Source organism: Hypanus sabinus, chromosome 13 (assembly GCF_030144855.1).
Source record: "Hypanus sabinus isolate sHypSab1 chromosome 13, sHypSab1.hap1, whole genome shotgun sequence".
NCBI lineage: Eukaryota > Metazoa > Chordata > Chondrichthyes > Myliobatiformes > Dasyatidae > Hypanus > Hypanus sabinus.
The window spans coordinates 15,550,090-15,567,342 of record NC_082718.1 but is presented as its reverse complement, the minus strand read 5'-3'; the positions used below and the strand labels follow the sequence as shown (position 1 = coordinate 15,567,342).

The 17,253-nt window shown below is 38.4% G+C and overlaps 1 protein-coding gene across 4 annotated transcripts in view; it reads left to right on the top strand.

Moving 5' to 3' along the window:
* Window positions 1–17,253, top strand: part of dennd6b (DENN/MADD domain containing 6B) — an 86,396-nt gene that overhangs the window by 47,569 nt on the left and 21,574 nt on the right. For all 4 annotated transcript variants that reach the window (XM_059987152.1, XM_059987153.1, XM_059987154.1 and 1 more), the window contains 4 exons: window positions 253–375; window positions 3,525–3,620; window positions 10,456–10,550; window positions 13,011–13,076. In XM_059987152.1, the coding sequence (XP_059843135.1) occupies window positions 253–375; window positions 3,525–3,620; window positions 10,456–10,550; window positions 13,011–13,076 (380 nt within the window). The remainder of the gene's footprint in view (window positions 1–252; window positions 376–3,524; window positions 3,621–10,455; window positions 10,551–13,010; window positions 13,077–17,253) is intronic.

Sequence of the window (17,253 nt, the reverse complement as noted above, 5' to 3'; positions counted from 1 at the left end):
TTGTTAATTAATTTCTTTTGGAAGGATAGCATTAATTTATTAAATGAATAATATAGTGAAGCATGTGGCTATTTTAATAGCTGAACAGGTGTGTTTCGGGAAGAGCAATTGTAATTTTCAAAATGAAACTTTTTCGAGAGTAGTGGAAGAAATCAGAAACAGTGGCTTTTTATTTGACCTTGTCTAAGAACAAGATTACGTTTTTTGCTTTTCGACCAAATCTATTTCACTAATGAATTCTTTGTCTGACAGATGTTTCCAACAAATCCTAATTCACATCCAAATGGTTTGGGAGCTAATATTGCTTGGAGAGCCAGTAATTGTTATGGCAACCTCTCCCACAGTTTCTTCAGATACTGTGCTAGCACTTATAAGGTGAGTTGAGAATGGTCTATATTAAATCTCTTATACCTTAAGGAACATTTTAAAGATTTTTTTTACACTGAACTTCAACTCATGCTACTCACACCCCTCTTTAGGTCGGTGCCACTGCAGTGTTTATTTACTGTGAATAGTTTCAAATTCCTGCAAGTGAATATGTTGCACAACCTTCCATGGTCCCAGAACACACTCTACACAATCAGGAAAGCTACCAATGCCATAAAGTTCTGAGGAAGCGGAATCGAACTGGACTATGTACATCTATAGTCACTTCTTTCTACAGAAGCACTGTGGAGAACATCCTAATAAGCTGCAACACTGTGGCAAACAAGAAGGTTCTACAGTAGGTAGCGAAAACTGCCCAACATATCATCGGCACCAGCCCACCCACTATTAAGGTCATATATACAGTAACATCATGAAGGGTCTCTTTAACTCTGCTCGTGGACTGTTTGCCCCCCTCACATCAGGAAGGAGGCTACAAAGAATTCATGCCAGGTCCATCAGGTTCAAAAACAGATTCTTTCTCTAAGCAGTAAGGCTGATCAACACCTCCAATCTCTAACTCACCCCACCACATCCCCAACCACTACGTTAACATTTCTAGTCAGTCACCTTATGTACAGACACTCCTGTGCCTACTGTCACTTTATGGACATACAGTCAATTTATTTATGTAAGGTATTTTATGTATTTACATTTATTGTGTTCTTTATCGAGTGTGCATGTGTGTGTATTTTTGTGCTTCATCAGAGCAGGAGTAACAATTATTTCATTCCCCTTTACACTTGTGTACTGGAAATGGCATTAAACAATCTTGAACTTTGGGGAAGATGAATTAATTGACTGAATGTGAAATTTGGCTTTGGCACTATTCAGTTAGACCAGAGCTTATGCAGGATTAAACTAGACAGATCTGATAAAATTTAATCCTTGTGCCTTGACCCTGCAAACTCTGAAGGTAAGCAATTCCATTAACTATTGTCTCCTTCAATGAAATAACATTATCTCTACTCATTTCTGCCTATACTTCTCCCCATTGCGTCCTGTCAAATCTTAACGTTCTTGGTTGATGCAATGAAGTGGAGGGATCAGATGAAGAAATCCAGATGAAGTGTCTTGACCTGAAGCATCAACTGTCCAATTCCCTGTCTGACCCACTGAGTTCCTTCAGCACCTTGCTTGTTGCTCCAGAATCCATTGAGACTCTACTGAATTTGGATGATAACTTATCATTTGTGGTAGATGGCAAGAAAATGTGAAATCTGTTCTGGGGACTATGAACAATCTAATGTTACACTCCACTCAGCTCCTAAGAGCACTGTAGCTATTCTTGCAGTTGCAGAGTGCAATAAGACCAGATATCTGGATTGAAATGATAGAAGAAATTGCTTCTATTTTTCTGAAGAGCCAGTAACTTCTTCCTCTATCACAGCAGTTGAAATAAAGTCAAACAGTCACAGAGTCATAGTACACAAAAATGGGACCTTTGGCCCACCACACCTACATTAATTATGCTACCCACCAATAATCTTATTTATCTGTATTAGGTCCTTATTCTTTATTGCCCTGTCCTTTCAAGTGTCAATATAAATGCCTTTTAAACATCGTAATTATATCTGTTTCTACCAGTTCCACTTACATTAAATTCAAAACTATCAATTACTCTGTGTAAAAAAAAAAAACACACACACACACACTTGCCCTCCGATCCACTTCAAAACTTTTTTCCATTACTTTAAATCTATGTTCTTTAGTTTTTAATACCTCGAACATGGAAAACAGATTTTGACAACCTACCTATCTCTGCCTCTCGTTAGTTTATATACTTCTGTGAGGTCACCCCTCAGCTTTCTTTGCTCCAGTGTAAACAAGCTTGTCCAATCTTTCCTAGTAATTAGCATCCTCAATCCAGAGATCATCCTGTAGAATCTGCTCTGAACTCTCTCCAAGTGCATGAGCTGTGGATTGTCTAAGTTATCGTGGCATGAGCATCCTGAACATAGGTCTATATTGTTGATAATAGCACAACACCTGTATATTCAGGGTGTAAAGATCTGTGCAGTTTACGAAGAGCTGCAGATTCAGAAGCTGCAGTTAATCTGCAATCTTGGTATACTAGCTCTCTGTTCAAAATGAAGGGAGCTAGCTCCCCTCTTGAATAGGGAGGATTGATCTTGTTTGATTTGTCACAGGGAGAAGTTTGAAAAGTTAAAAATGTGACTTGGATTGGTCACTACGCAATAGAGTGATCTAGGGACTAAAATGTTCAGGGTTACTCTGCTTGAATCCTGGGTGGAAGGATTCAAAACTTAGTCATTATGTCTGTAGAAGTATTAGCCTCTGGATGCATAGCTTCTTGAGGAGTTGGTGTGACAGTGGCTTCCAGAGTTTCTGGGGATAGGCTGTCCCAGCTACAGCCCTTTTGTGCCTTCTCTTTTTGACTTCTCTAGTAAGTATCAGGTCCTTAACACTTGGTATAATATTACCATCGATGCAGGAAGCCCAATAGGACTGCATCCTGAACAGTATACAAGGCAATCTTGAGCTACGTCTTTCTTCAGACCCAGTGTGTGACCAACAATCACAGTCATGGATTGAAGTGAACTTAGCTTCAGCTGGCTCACCAATGGGTGATGATCCATTTTATACAATATGTTTGCAAGCATAAGACATGTTGTTGGCTTTGAGTTCCTTTCCTGTGTATGGTTTGCACCAAGCCTTAATTTCATTTTCAATATTGTATTTCTCTAGGTGGCTGACAGTTGAACAATATATGTGAATAGAAGTCCATACTTCATTTGCAGTGTGTGGATATGTCATGTACACAGAAATGGTCAAATTATTACAATATGTGGGCTTGAAAGTTTGCAGTTGTGATGTGTAATAAAATTAAATTATATGAGACTTAGAAGATGTGCTTTAATTCTTAGCTCTTTGTCTCAATAACTTATTATATGCTGAAGATCATTGACAACAGTAAATACAACAAACTGATTTAGCATTAGTAAAATATATCTGTTAACTACCATACTGTATATTCCACAACTTTTGGTAAGCATGTCCATACAATTCTTCACATACATTATATACCTCAGCAAGGAATACAGATTTGTATATTGTATATTTGTCTTCTCTTGTAGTTGCATTGCACCCCTGAAATACTGCTGTGACTATCGGCCATACTTCACCATCCATGATAATGAATTTAAGGAGTATACAACGCGGACACAGGCACCGTAAGTTACAGAAGCAAAAAAATGCTGTGTTGAAGTTGTGGGTTGGAGTTTAACAGTTTGCATATTCAAATGAAAATTCCCATAAATTGATAATGGTGAGGGAATTTCTTTGCCTTTCCCCTGAGCACAGAATAATACCACATGCAATAAACAAGACCAACGCAAAGAAATTCCTTCATTGTGCAAGTTTCAGCAGTTGCAAACATACTAAGTACCTTTATCTTCACAGTCAATTACCTGAATCCCTGAAGGAATCCCAAGTCTAGAATGTAGGAAGAGAAAAGTGAACCTTTATTAAATCAAGATATTTTCTTTAGTTTTACAATGGAAAGAGGGAATAACTATAAACAGGACTTGCATTTTAATGGCAATTTTCACATTAGGATTTCCCAAACTATTTTAAAGTCAATGAAATATCTTTGGACAGTTGTCATTTTTCACTGTGTGTAACTTGTCATGCAATTTAGGATAAGGTCCTATAAACAACATTAAATTGTGTTACTTGATCATGTGGTGTTTAATGATGTTCTTTGTGGTGTAACTATTGGCTTGGACACCAGAGCAGGTCAGTATTTTTTGTACAGAGTATTACATGATCTATTGATACTTTCTGAGACTGCAAGAAATGCCTCAGTTTAATATTTGAAAGTCAGCCCCTTTGATGACAGAGCAGTATTGCCCTTTGATGATGAAGCACTTACTGCTGTATCCAACGGTGCAGCAGTTTCAACAAACCAGTGCTTCCATGGCAGTACACTGGATTTTATAAATTCTAATATGAACTTGAGCTTGACTAAATAGATAATAAGGATTAAATAAATAAATGACCAGGGAGTCAGCATGGTCACTAATTAATTAGCACCTCATAATTTTTCAGCTGGGAAATTGTTATTGTGCATTGTCTTTTGAAATAAGGTAAGTTGCCTTTGTATTGCTTCCCCAATCTTACAATATACTGTTCATGTTTTATTTTGCTGAAATGTAAAATTATTTCATTTTTCAGACAGCAAGAGAAAATGTTCAGGCTTAGTACAATAAAATAGCAGAATCTGTTGCTCCTCCTCAGGAGTCTTGCTTGGGGAAAAAAAGAATCTTAACTTGTATTCTACATTCCAGTCTTCTGATTTTAGGTATTCAGTCTATCTCAGTTTCCATTCAGAATCAAGTTTATTATCATTTTCTTATGTGAAGTGAAATTTGGTTTTGTTTGTGGCAAAGACATGAAATGATTATAAATTATAAAATAAACAAAATAGTGCAAAAAATATAATAATGAGATAGTGTTCATTGGTTCATGGGCCGTTCAAAATTCTGATGACAGAAGGGAAGAAACTGCTGCTGAATCATTGAGTGTGGGACATCAGGCTGCTGTACCTCCACCCTGACAGTAATAACAAAAAGAGGACAGGTCCCAGATGGTGAGAGTTCTTTATGATGGATGCCGCCATCCTCAGGCACTGCCTCTTGAAGATGTCCTCAGTGGAGGGGAGGATTGTGACCATGAGTGAGCCTATGCAGCCCCTTGCAATGCTGTCCTTTGAAGCCTCTGTGTAATGCAACCGGTCAGAATGCTCTCTGCTACTCATCTATAGATATTGGCAAGACTTTTGTGACATACCAAACCCTTTAAACTCTTAATGAAGTAGAGTCACTGAGGCACCTTCTTCATGATTGCATCAATGTGTTGGGGCAGGACAGGTCCTCGGAGGTGTTGACACCAAGGAATTTGAAGCTGCTCACCCTTTCCACTGCTGACCCTTCAATGACTTCCCCTTCTGAAGTCCACAATCAATTAATTAGTCTTGCTGACACTGAGTGTAAGGTTATTGTAACACCACTCAACCTGCTGATCTATCTCACAACCGTACGCGTTGTTGCCGCCTGAGATTCTTCCGACAACTGTGGCATCATTGATAAACTTACAGGAGGCATTTGAACTGTGTTCAGCCACACATAAGATCAGAGCAGTGAGCTAAGCTTGCACACTTGAGCTGCTCCTGTCACCTGTGAGTCTGTTGGGGTCATATGCTGTGTCCAGTGCTCCCAGTGTGGCCTCCTGTTCCCCTACAACTCCCCCCTCACTACCATTCAGGGCCCCAAACTGTCCTTCCTGGTGAGGTAACATTTCACCAGTGAGTCTGTTGGGGTCATACACTGTGTCTGATGCTCCTGGTGTGGCCTCCTGTCTATCGGTGAGACCTAATGTAGGTTGGGAGAACGTTGTGCTGAGCACCTAAACTCCATCCACCAGAAAAAGCAGAATCTCCCATTTTAATTCCACTTCCATTCCAATATGTCAATCTGTGGCCTCCTCTACTGTCGCTATGAGGCCACACTTAGGTTGGAGGAGCAACACCTTGTATTCCATCTGGGTAGCCTCCAACCTGATGACATGAACATGATTTCTTGAACTTCCGGTAATACCACACCTCCACCCACTGTCCTTCACCAGTCCCCATCCTCTTTTTCTCCCCTTTTCTTTCTCTCACCTTATCTCCTTGCCTGCCTGTCACCTCCTTCTGGTGCTCTTCCCCCCTTTTCTTTTTTCCATGGCCTTCTATCCTCACCTATCAGACTCCCACTTCTCCAGCCCTTTATCTCTTTCACCAATCAACTTCCAAGCTATTTACTTCATCCCTCCCCCTCCCAGTTTCACCTATTACCTTGTGTTTCTCCCCCTCACCTTTTAAATGTATTCTGCATCTTTTTTTTTTCTCCAGTCCTACTGAAGGGTTTTGGCCTGAAATGTTGACTGTCCTTTTTTCCATAGATGCTGCCTGGCCTGCTGAGTTCCTCCAGCATTTTGAGTGTGTTGCTTTGGATTTCCAGCATTTACAGATTTTCTTTTGTTTGTGAGGTACTCCTGTGTTGACTGTCAATGAGGAGGAGATGTTATCTTCCAGTGTGGAAGTTGAGGATCTGGTTCCAGAGGAAGGTACAGTAAATGGGCCCATGTTTAGAACCTTGGTGATTAATACTGGTTAATATAAAGTTAGTGGCAGCATACAAGGCATCCTCAGTCAACAACTGCTTTTTATCTTAAATGTGTATCTGGAACTATTAGAGCACGCGATTTACAGTTTGGAGATTGATTGAGTGATCTAGTACTTTGCTATCTCCAAGAAAATTCCAGGAAGCAAATGCTAGCAGCCTTGAGGCAAAGAAGCTTAATGACGGGTTGTGAGCCTGTGATTGACTCAATTTCATCGATTGAAGTGTCCATTAATTGCCGATTAAAGCATCAAGAAAGATTGAAACATCGAAGCAAATATGGAAGAAGAGTGAGGGTTCAGCGCCAAATACTGGCTTCTTGATTGCTGCTGACGGATTTCTCTGCTGCTGAAGAAGGAGTCTTGTGTGGTAGCCTATTGCTCACTGTTGCTGGAGGGAAAGCCTCTGCATTTGATTGGTATCTCTGTCTCTCTGGATACTGTCAGAGGATGCTACCGAAGTTCTACAATTTATGGATTAGATAATGGACTGTGGACTCTTTATATGGTTTTTATTTCTGTGTTTTCACCAGTTCTGCCTTATTGCCATTTGGGGAGTCTGTTAGTTTTTTTTTGAGGAAGGAGGTGGGGTTTAGGGGTTGACGTTCTGTTGCCATTTGGCAAGTCTTTTTTTGTCAGGCTACTGTCGGGTTTTCATCATATTAGAATGTCCAGGAATCGGAGGCAACAATTCTACTCCATCTCCATCGTAAGTTGAGTGTTTGGATATGTACTGTTCAGATGGTCATGGAACTGTTGAAGTGCTTAGAGTCCATGAGGCCATACTATGATGGTGTCATCTTTACCTGGAGAAATCAGCGGTAGCAGAACATTGCATACACAATGGCCGTAGGATTGACTTTGACAGCTCAAAACTACAGTGCTGTGCCTATGGTTTTTGGGACAGTTTGGTAAAGGAAGCCATTGAAATAAAACTAGAGGAAAAAAACTTTAACAAAGACAAAGGTCTCACTCTAAGTAAGAACTGGAATTTGATTCTAAACAAGGTGGGAGAGCAGAAGCCTAATTTGATGAGGACTAACTAATCAGGAGGGACAAACTACAGGGCATAAATACCACTGGACTAGGCATGCATAGGCATTATCCCTGATGAAGATGGCAGAGTTTGACACTGAATTGTTGGTTATAATTGAAATCTGTACAACAGTTGGAAGCCTGAGGAGAGTTTATTTGTCATATATGCCGGGAAAGCACCAGATCCTTTTTCAATGATTTATGTTTTGCTGTTGTCTAGGTGCTGCAAATCAGAGTGGAGTGCCAGTGTAATTGCCTCTGCTGTAGGCTGTTGCTGCAGTAAGCAAATTGTAGAGGGTGCAGGTCCAGGTCCTTCCACTAGTCATAACCCACCTCCTGAAGCACTTAATTATGGTAGATATGAGTTCAACCAGTCGGTAGTCATTCTTCTCTTCTTGGGCACTGGTAGGATTGCTGCCCTTTTGAAACAGATGGGAACCTCAGACCACAGCAGAGAGTGTTCAAAGATGCCTTTGAACTCTTCAGGCAGTTGGTTGGTATATGTTTCCAGAACCTAGCCAGTCACACAAATCAGAGCCTTATGCCTTGTGAGGGTTCACCCTCTTGAAGTATATTCACATAACTTCTGGTGAGATTTTTGAGATGGGAATTGCAGGTATAATACTTAAGAGGTATTTGTCAATTACCAGAATAGAAATTTGAATTGCTGGTTGTTTTTAGTGCCTATATTTTAAATGTTTCAACTATCTTTTACTTAATGATATTTATATATACATCATTAACACCATTATCAAATAGCAATTTCATTGCTAAAATACTTAAATGAAATTTATAAATGTATAAACATTATAATGCATATTCATTTTCCTTAATCCTCAGACTCATGAAAGATGTCTGAATGTGACCTGTTGTGAAAAACAAGGGTGTCATGTTGTTTTATGTTGAAATGTAACAAGAACAAGGCAATGAGTTTAATTGGAAACAGGTAGATGAGTTGTTTTAAAATGATGTAATGAACCTGCAATTTGATAGGGATAGTGGTTCAATGCTTGAGATTAGAACAAAAATATTTAAACTTCTTCCCAGTGAATATTGAAGGTGAGGGTGGAAAAAGTAGGGTGAGATTGTTGTTTATAAGTAAAAGTAATTCAGGAGTTCAATCCTGCCAAAGGGTTTTGGCCCAAAACATTGACTGTACTCTTTTCCTAGATGCTGCCTGACCTGCTGAGTTCCCCCAGCATTTTGTGTGTGTTGCTAGGAGTTCAGGATTGTTCTGTCTTGCAAGATGGTCATAGAGTTGCAGAAAGATTTGGCTATTGTAAGAGAAAAATGACCACCAATTCCATCACAACCTAGTTAAAATGCTAAGTCTAGAGCATGAATGATCAAAAATTGATCATGTCAATAGTATTTTCAAATATTCAAGTGTTTACTCTTATGCTTAATATAGATGGCTAGTTTGTAATTGCATGTGCCTTAGCAGTGCTTCCTGTGAATTACATTCTTAGGATAACCCCATCCTATTACCGCAATTTTTGGTTTACCTTTGTTGGAACATAGTTATTTATCCGCCTCAGCTCGTCGGATGATTGCTTTTGCTACATTAATGGCTAGAAGATCTATTTTGTTAAATTGGAAAGAGATTAACCCTCCTCCTATTCTTCAATGGTTTTCCCAAACAATATCATGTTTAAGTTTAGAAAAAATCAGAAGTGTCACTCCTGACCCTTTGGTTAAATTTGAAGAAACTTGGAGACCACTTATTCAACATTTTCATATGATATAACTTGACCTTTTTGCATTCCTATTATCAACCTTAAATGTATGGATAGAGGAGCGGAACTAACGACATTACTGATTTTATCCGATGTAATATAATAGCCTAGCTTTATTTAGTTTTGTTTAGTTTAGCATTTTTTTTTTCCTTTTTCAATTTGGGTTTTTTTTCCTTTGATATTTTTTCGCTTACACTTTTTTATCATGTTTAATCTACATTAAGAGTTTGGGAGGTTTAGTATATTTATGTTATTTCTATTTTATATTTGTATATGCATTTATCAATGATGTACTCCCACTCTCTTTGCACTATTAATGCTGTTATATATATATATATGAACTTGAAAATTAATAAAAAGGTTGAAAAAGAAAGAAAGAATATAAGTGCAGTTACTGAAAATCTGAAGGGTAGTTTAGATGTTCTCCAATGATACCCTTAAGAAGTTGTAGGTTGTGGTGATTGCATATCAATGTACCATCACTGGATGGCATTCAGAAGTCCAGACCACCTGGCTGACAAGTAACTGCAAAGGAAATGGTGGGGCAATTTCTTACTTAGTTTGCCCACTGCTGAATAGCTGAGACCCTATAGCCTTTTGCACTGAGGAGATGTTATGACAGTCACCTGAGCTTTGCTGTAGTTCTTCATCACTTCAGGAAGATACCATTCATAAAATGGCTCCTCTTAGTGTTCCATTTATTCCATAGAATACATTTGACATTACATGCCCTTGATTGGGGATAAACCTTGACCTCCTTTATCTAACACTAAATAATGTTGGTTTCCATAGTTACACATGGCAATTGGGCATCAGACCCTAGCTGGAGAGATTGGCTTCCAGGTGATCCATTAATCTAAGGACGAAGCTCCATCTCAAATAATATTTTTAAGCCAGTTGTCCATTGCAGCAACCATTTAGTTTGACAGACTCAAAAGTTGCCTTCTAATATTGGTGCTGCAGAGATTTCCTCTATCTTCTCTGTGCTGCAGCTAGAATGTGCTCTTGCCAACAAGATTTTTTTGTTATTTCTTGTAGTCCATATTAACTTGGTGCTGTGATTTTGTTTGACAGGCCAAATGTTGTTTTAGGAGTGACCAATCCTTTTTTCATCAAAACATTCCAGCATTGGCCACATATTATTCGTCTTGGAGAAATCAAAATGTCAGGTAAGAAAAGAATGATTATTAAAACACAAATATGTGCAGGGTGCAGTGTTCAAGAAAAAGGGGTTAGCTTTTTTTCACCAAGCACAAAAGACCTTCAAGAAAAGATCCAACATTCTCCCCTTTGTCAAACCTTCTTTTCCAAGGTGCCACATTTAAGTGACATTACACTGCCCTTTAAATTATCTCACAAATGACACTTCTGAGTCAGAGAGGTTCAAGACACAGAAATCTATAGATCTACATCTGTAATCTTTGTTGAATGGAATAGTTTTGTCATACACATAATTCCAAATAACGTATAGTAAGTAGTTCAAGCCATAACCTTATATGGATATCTAATCTATATTTTCTACTCCATCTTGTTGACAATTTGTATGAACATGTATAATATAATAATATACATGTAAAAGATATTAGTTACTCTTCTACCTTATATGAACTGCATTGACATTGTGGACAAAAAGCAACAACTCCTTTTCCCTCTTCACTGAATTCCTCTGTGACCAAATTCTGAAATTTATGTTATGCTTGTATTGGACTCAATCTGATATCACTTTGTACATCAACACGAACTGTTCTTTTTCAACCCAAATCCAACATACATAAGGGGATTCAAATTAAATAGTGAGGAGTTGGGGGTAAGGTGAATTAGAAATGTAAAGGGTTAATGAAAAGGATAAGATAATGGGGCAGTGTAGTATATGAACTATAACATACAGAGTATGACATGAAAGGCCATTTTATATGCTCGTAATAATGCAACTTCAAATGGAGTCAAGGTTGGGTAAAATTATTAAATTCAAAACAAAATTCACACTTTATTCAAAATTGATAAAAACAAAATGGATGAATTTATATTGCAAAGAATGATGTGTCTTTAATAACCTCTATAGGTTACATGATAACCCAAACTATAAATAGAATATTTGATGTTATTTTATATTTTGCAAGGATGAACAGAATATAAAAGATAGGGAGGAGTTAAAGTGTTGGGGATTGTGGTACCTTTGTTAACTTTAGAACAATAAACCTGTGGTTCACATGATGAAGAATTAAAATCACTTTTAATGGAGGTTAAAAAAGGACAAAGAGGAGAAAGTGTTAGCATCTTGTAAAGATACCTAACTGTTGGAGAAAGTAGCAACTAAGAAATAATGGGAGCTTGTAACAAAGATAATACAATAATTTTGAGCAAATCAACTTAACAAAGGTAGTCTTCAAGACAAGGTCGTGGATTCATTCAGGACTTTTCCTAGAACAATACATTAGGGATCCAATTAGTGAAAAGGCTATTTTAGACTTAGTCATATCTAGTGGGTCAGGAAAAATATTATAATTTCATTGTAAACGATCCCTTGAGGAAGAGTGGTCATAGACTGCTTAGATTTTGCTTTTACTTTGAGTATGACAAACGTAAGTATTAAATAAAGGTAAGTGGCAGTTCGACTTAAGAAAAATTAAAATGTATATTTCCTCAAGACATTGAATTAGACTATTTGGCCATTGAGTTTTGCTGGTTCCGAGTAATCCCAGGACCCCACTTGTTCAAAAATTTATTGAGATTAAAGATTAATCTTTAGCTCTATTTGTTGCATGTACATCAAAACATACAGTGAAATTCGTCATTTGCATTAAAACAAATCAAATCAGTGAGGATTGTGCTGGGGGCAGCTCGCAAGTGATACCATGCCTCTGATGCCAACGTAGCATGCCTGCAGCTTACTAACCCTAACCATGTGGGAGGAAACTGGATCACCTGAAGAAAACCCATTCAGTCACGGGAGAGCAAACAATGAATCCTTACAGTCAGTGCCAGAAAGCAAACCCCTTATTGGTGATTTCTGGCACTGTATGTGATTGTGTTTACTGCGAAGCTACCGTGTCATCTTTTATTTCCCTTTTGAGAATAGATTTTCCTTTAATCTATTCTTCTAAGCAAAAGGAACGCATGGGACCATAGGGCCTGTTTCTGCGCTGAAGACTCTCCAAAATGTACCCATTAGTATCCCCAGTTCCCTACAATACACATTTTCCAGTGGAACTAATGTGGCGGAGAGTGGAGCAAATAATAAACACATGCAATATTCAACACAAACAACACTGGAGGTCAGTATCAAATCTTAGTGCTGGACCGGTGAAATAGTTGTACTAGTGAAACTGCCATTGTGCCAACCACATGCCATTATGAATATATGCAGAGTCAGATACTTAAAGTTTTGAAGAGTATATAAAGAATTAAGATTCCTTGTTAGTGTTTTCTTATGATCTGTTGTTACAGAACTAGCATGTTTAGCTCACTGGATTTCTTAATGAAATCTGTGCTTACGTTCCATTTTCTGTGTGACACTTGATATCTTTGGTCAAATATCTAGCCTGATTTAAGCTCGTGCTGCTTTTTCCATCTTCTCTATAGCTGCTAGAATTAAAGCTTCTGCATTTTCATTAGACTATGTTTTTCAGGTGATTTACCAAAACAAATAAAAGTGAAGAAATTGACGAAGATTAGGACTCCTGACACAAAACCAGGTACTAGATAGCTGTCACTTACTTTGAGATCCTTCTCAATTTGAATCTTTTGTTTATTAGTTTGAAGGTGGATTATGTGTGTCAAGAGTTTGAAAGAATTTGATAGAAGGGTGTAGTTTGTTTCAAGTTTGTATTCAAATCCCTTCAGATGCAGTAGATAAAGATCTGGGACTGAGTAGTGTGCAATGAGACCAATGCTATCTAGTTTGACTCTCAAGCCTGTCTCTGATTGGTCTGATTTTTCATTGTATTCTAGTAGTTGAACCAACAAGAAGCAAAAGGGCTAGAAACAACAGTACACAGAATTTAAAGACCGTAGGACCATAAGATATAGGAGCAGAATTAGGCCATTTGGCCCATTGAATCTGGTCCGCCATTTCATCATGGCTGATCTATTTTCCCTCTCAGCCCCAATCTCCTGCCTTCTACCCATATCCTTTCATGCCTTGGCCAATCAAGAATTTATCAATGGCATATGGAATAGTACAGCCCTTATTCTACTATGTCTATGCCAAATTAAACTAATTCCACCTGCCTGCATAGGATTCATATACCTCCATTTTCTGTATGTTCATATGCTTATCTAAATTCCTCTAAACATCACTATGTTTCTACCACAGTCTCTGGTAATACATTCCAGGCACTCTCAGTGATTTAAACAAACTTATCTTCCATATTTCCTTTTAAACTTTCCATCTCTCATTTTATTCATACTATATATTTATGTCTCTTTTAATTTTATGAACTTATATCAAGTCTCCCCTCAGCCTCATGCTCCAGAGAAAATAATTCAAATTTCTCTAACCTTTACTTACAGCTAATAATCTCTAATTCAGATAACATCCGGGTGGCAAAAGAGACTGCAGGTGCTGGAATCTGGAGCAAAATAGAGAATCTGAAAAAAAAACTATGTAAGGAAATGGATAATTGACATTTCTGGTCGAAACCCTTCAAGTACACCGAAGATTAAGGGAGATGGTTTCCTTAAGGGAAAATCATGGCTGACAAATCTGTTGTAATTCTTTGAAGAAATAACGGGCAGGATAGACAAAGGCGAATCAGTGGATGTTGTGTACTTGGATTTTTAGAAGGCCTTTGACAAGGTGCCACACATGAAGCTGCTTAACAGGTTAAGAGCCTGTGGTATTACAGGAAAGATGCTAGCAGGGTTAGAGAGTTGGCTGATTGGCAGGAGGCAATGAGTGGGAATAAAGGGAGTCTTTTCTGGTTGGCTGCTGGTGACTGGTGGTGTTCTACAGAGGTCTGTGCTGGGACCACTTCTTTTTACATTGTATGTCAATAACTTAGATGATGGAACTGACAGCTTTGTGGCCAAGTTTGTGGATGATACAAAGATAGGTGGAAGGGCAGATGGTTTTGAGGACGTAGAGAGGCTACAGAAGGACTTCAATAGATTAAGAGAATGGGCAAAGAAATGGCAGATGGAATGTTGTGTCAGGAAGTACACTTTAGTAGAAGAAATAAAAGGGAAGACTATTTTACAAATGGTGAGAAAAATTCAGAAATCAGAGGAGCAAAGGGGAATCATCATGAAGGACTCCCTAGAGATTAAGTTGCAGGTTGAGTTGGTGCTGAGGACAGCAAATGCAATGTTAACATTCATTTCAAGAAGACTAGATTATAAAAGCAAGGATGTGATGTTGAGGCTTTATAAGGCACTGGTTAGGCCCCTTATTGTGAATAGTTTTGGGCCTCTTAGCCAAGAAAGGATGCGTTGACATTGGAGAGTATTCAAAGGAGGTTCATGAAAATGAGTATGGAATGAATAGGCTTGTTGTATGAAGAATGTTTGATGGCTCTGGGCTTGATGATTCATTGGAATTCAGAAGATTGATGGGCGACCTCATTGAAACCTGTCGAATGTTGAAAGGCCTTGATAGAGTGAATGTGGAGAGGATGTTTCCTATGATGGGGGAGTCTAAAACCAAAGGACACTGCCTTAGAATAGAGGGACATCCTTTTAAAATGGAGATGAGGAGGAATTTCTTTAGCCAGAAAGGAGTGAATCTGTGGAATTCATTGCCACAGGCAGTTGTGGAGACCAAGTCATTGGGTATATTTAAGGCAGAGTTTGATAGATTCTTGATTAGTCAGGGCATGAAAGGATACAGGGAAAAAGAAGGCGATTGGGTCTGAGAGGGAAATGGATTAGCCATGATGAGATGGTGGAGCAGACTTGATGGGCCAAATGGCCTAATTCTGCTCCTATATCTTATGGTCTCATGGTCTTACAGCCAGTATAAAATGGTGGAGGGAAGGGGTGGAGCAAGAGCTGGCCAGTGATTGATAGATCCAGATGAGCAAGGGAGATTGGAACTAGAGATAGAAGCTGGGAGATGATTGATGGAAAAGACCAAGGGCTGAAGATAATGGAATCTGGTAGAGGAGGAAAATGGAGCATGGAGTTAAGTAAGGGAGGTGGGTTTGTCAGATGGGAACAGTGGGAAAGGGGAACCAGTAGGAAGTGTGTGTGGATGATAGAGTGGGGCTAGAGTGAATGCGGGAAGAATTGGATGGGTCGGGAGAAGAGAGAAAAGAGTGACACTGGGGGGAACAGTTTAAGTGCAAAGTTGAGGAACTGCACATCATAGTCCATCTGGGTAGTCTACAACCTAATGGCATGAACATTGAATTCTTCAACCTCTGGTAAACTGCTGCTAAGCGGCCATTAGTAACTCAATTTCATTTGTCTTTTAGCTGATTTAGTTTCAGACTTGGACTTTATCTTATTTTCACTTTTATTTACAATTTTGTTATGTGATACTTTATTCAAACAATAAAATAAAGTTTATTGGGCATGATTTGTCTTAAATAAAAATCTCTTACTCTTTCATGTATCAAATAGTATCTGTCAGGACTATTGTCCTAAAAATTCTTCCACAATATTGGCTGTTGTATATTTCCTAGATATGTAATTTCTCTCCGGTTTGACATTTAAAATCCTTTCTGGCATTGTAAAATAAAGTTAAGATTGCAAGATTGTGGCTAGAGCCTTTGTAGTTACTGTGCTTACTGTTGTATCTTAGGATAACTTGGTGTTTGGACCAATGATTTTTCAACTTTGATGGACGCTTAACTACTTGTTTTGATCCTAATCCTCTCCTTATCTATACATTCTGGGCATCCTTAGTGAAAGTAAATGTGAAATGCACATCTATTACTCCAGCTGGATCTATATTGCCTATAAAAGATTTCCAGTTCTGATCCTGGTTTTGCTATTTATCTTTGTAATAGTCTTGTGTTTCACACATTTTATTATTAGTGATTAATCTGTTGTCATGCTTTTTTTTCTTGATTAGATTGACTCTGTGTTGTTTTCATTGATTCTATAAGTGCAGTGTTGTCCTAACCTGGCACCATTGCAGAAATTGCAGATCTTGCAGCCTCAGGCCTCTACTTCAGTGGCCAGATTATTTAACCTACTGAAACAGGACTTCAGCTTCGAGTGGCTCAGACAACCATCTCCCTCGGTTCAGTTCCATCGCCCCTGGCTTTTGGCCTTCATCTGGATTCTCCCATGCCCTTCATTTCTGCCAACCATCAACTTTGTTCACTGCCTGTGCTATTTTGGAACCCAGACCCTACCCAGATACCTACAGGATCTATCAGATTTCTGTAGAAATCTTGCTACAGATTTTAGCAAATCATAACAATAGAAAGCATATATTGTTATGTCTTTCTTGTCCATAACTCAGCTGCAATTTTATCAAGTTCATCCTACAATTTAAATAGGGGTTATTTGAGTATGAAACTAACTGGAATAAACCTCCTTTTACTATTTGATTTTAACTTCTCCGAAGGAGAAATTTAGCAGTATTTAGTCTTTTCTTTCTGGACATCACAAAAGCTTTGACAGGCACATACTTGTGAAGGAGGCATACAGAACTAAAATTAATTTAAATGCCATAAATGAACTCTCCAGCAATAACTATATAAAGTGATCGTGTAGATTAGTTGCTGGAATATTTCTTCTCACTTTTGGTGTAATTCTGTACATTTCTACATACTTATCCAAAGGTTCAAGTGGCCAGTAATGGTACTGCAAGTGCTGAAGATTTGTTGTGGAAATAATAGCTTGTAGACTTTGGTAACCTTCTCTTGAATTGGAGATAGCAAACCTACTTAGAAGAAGGAGAGGAAGAAATGCTCCCAAAAG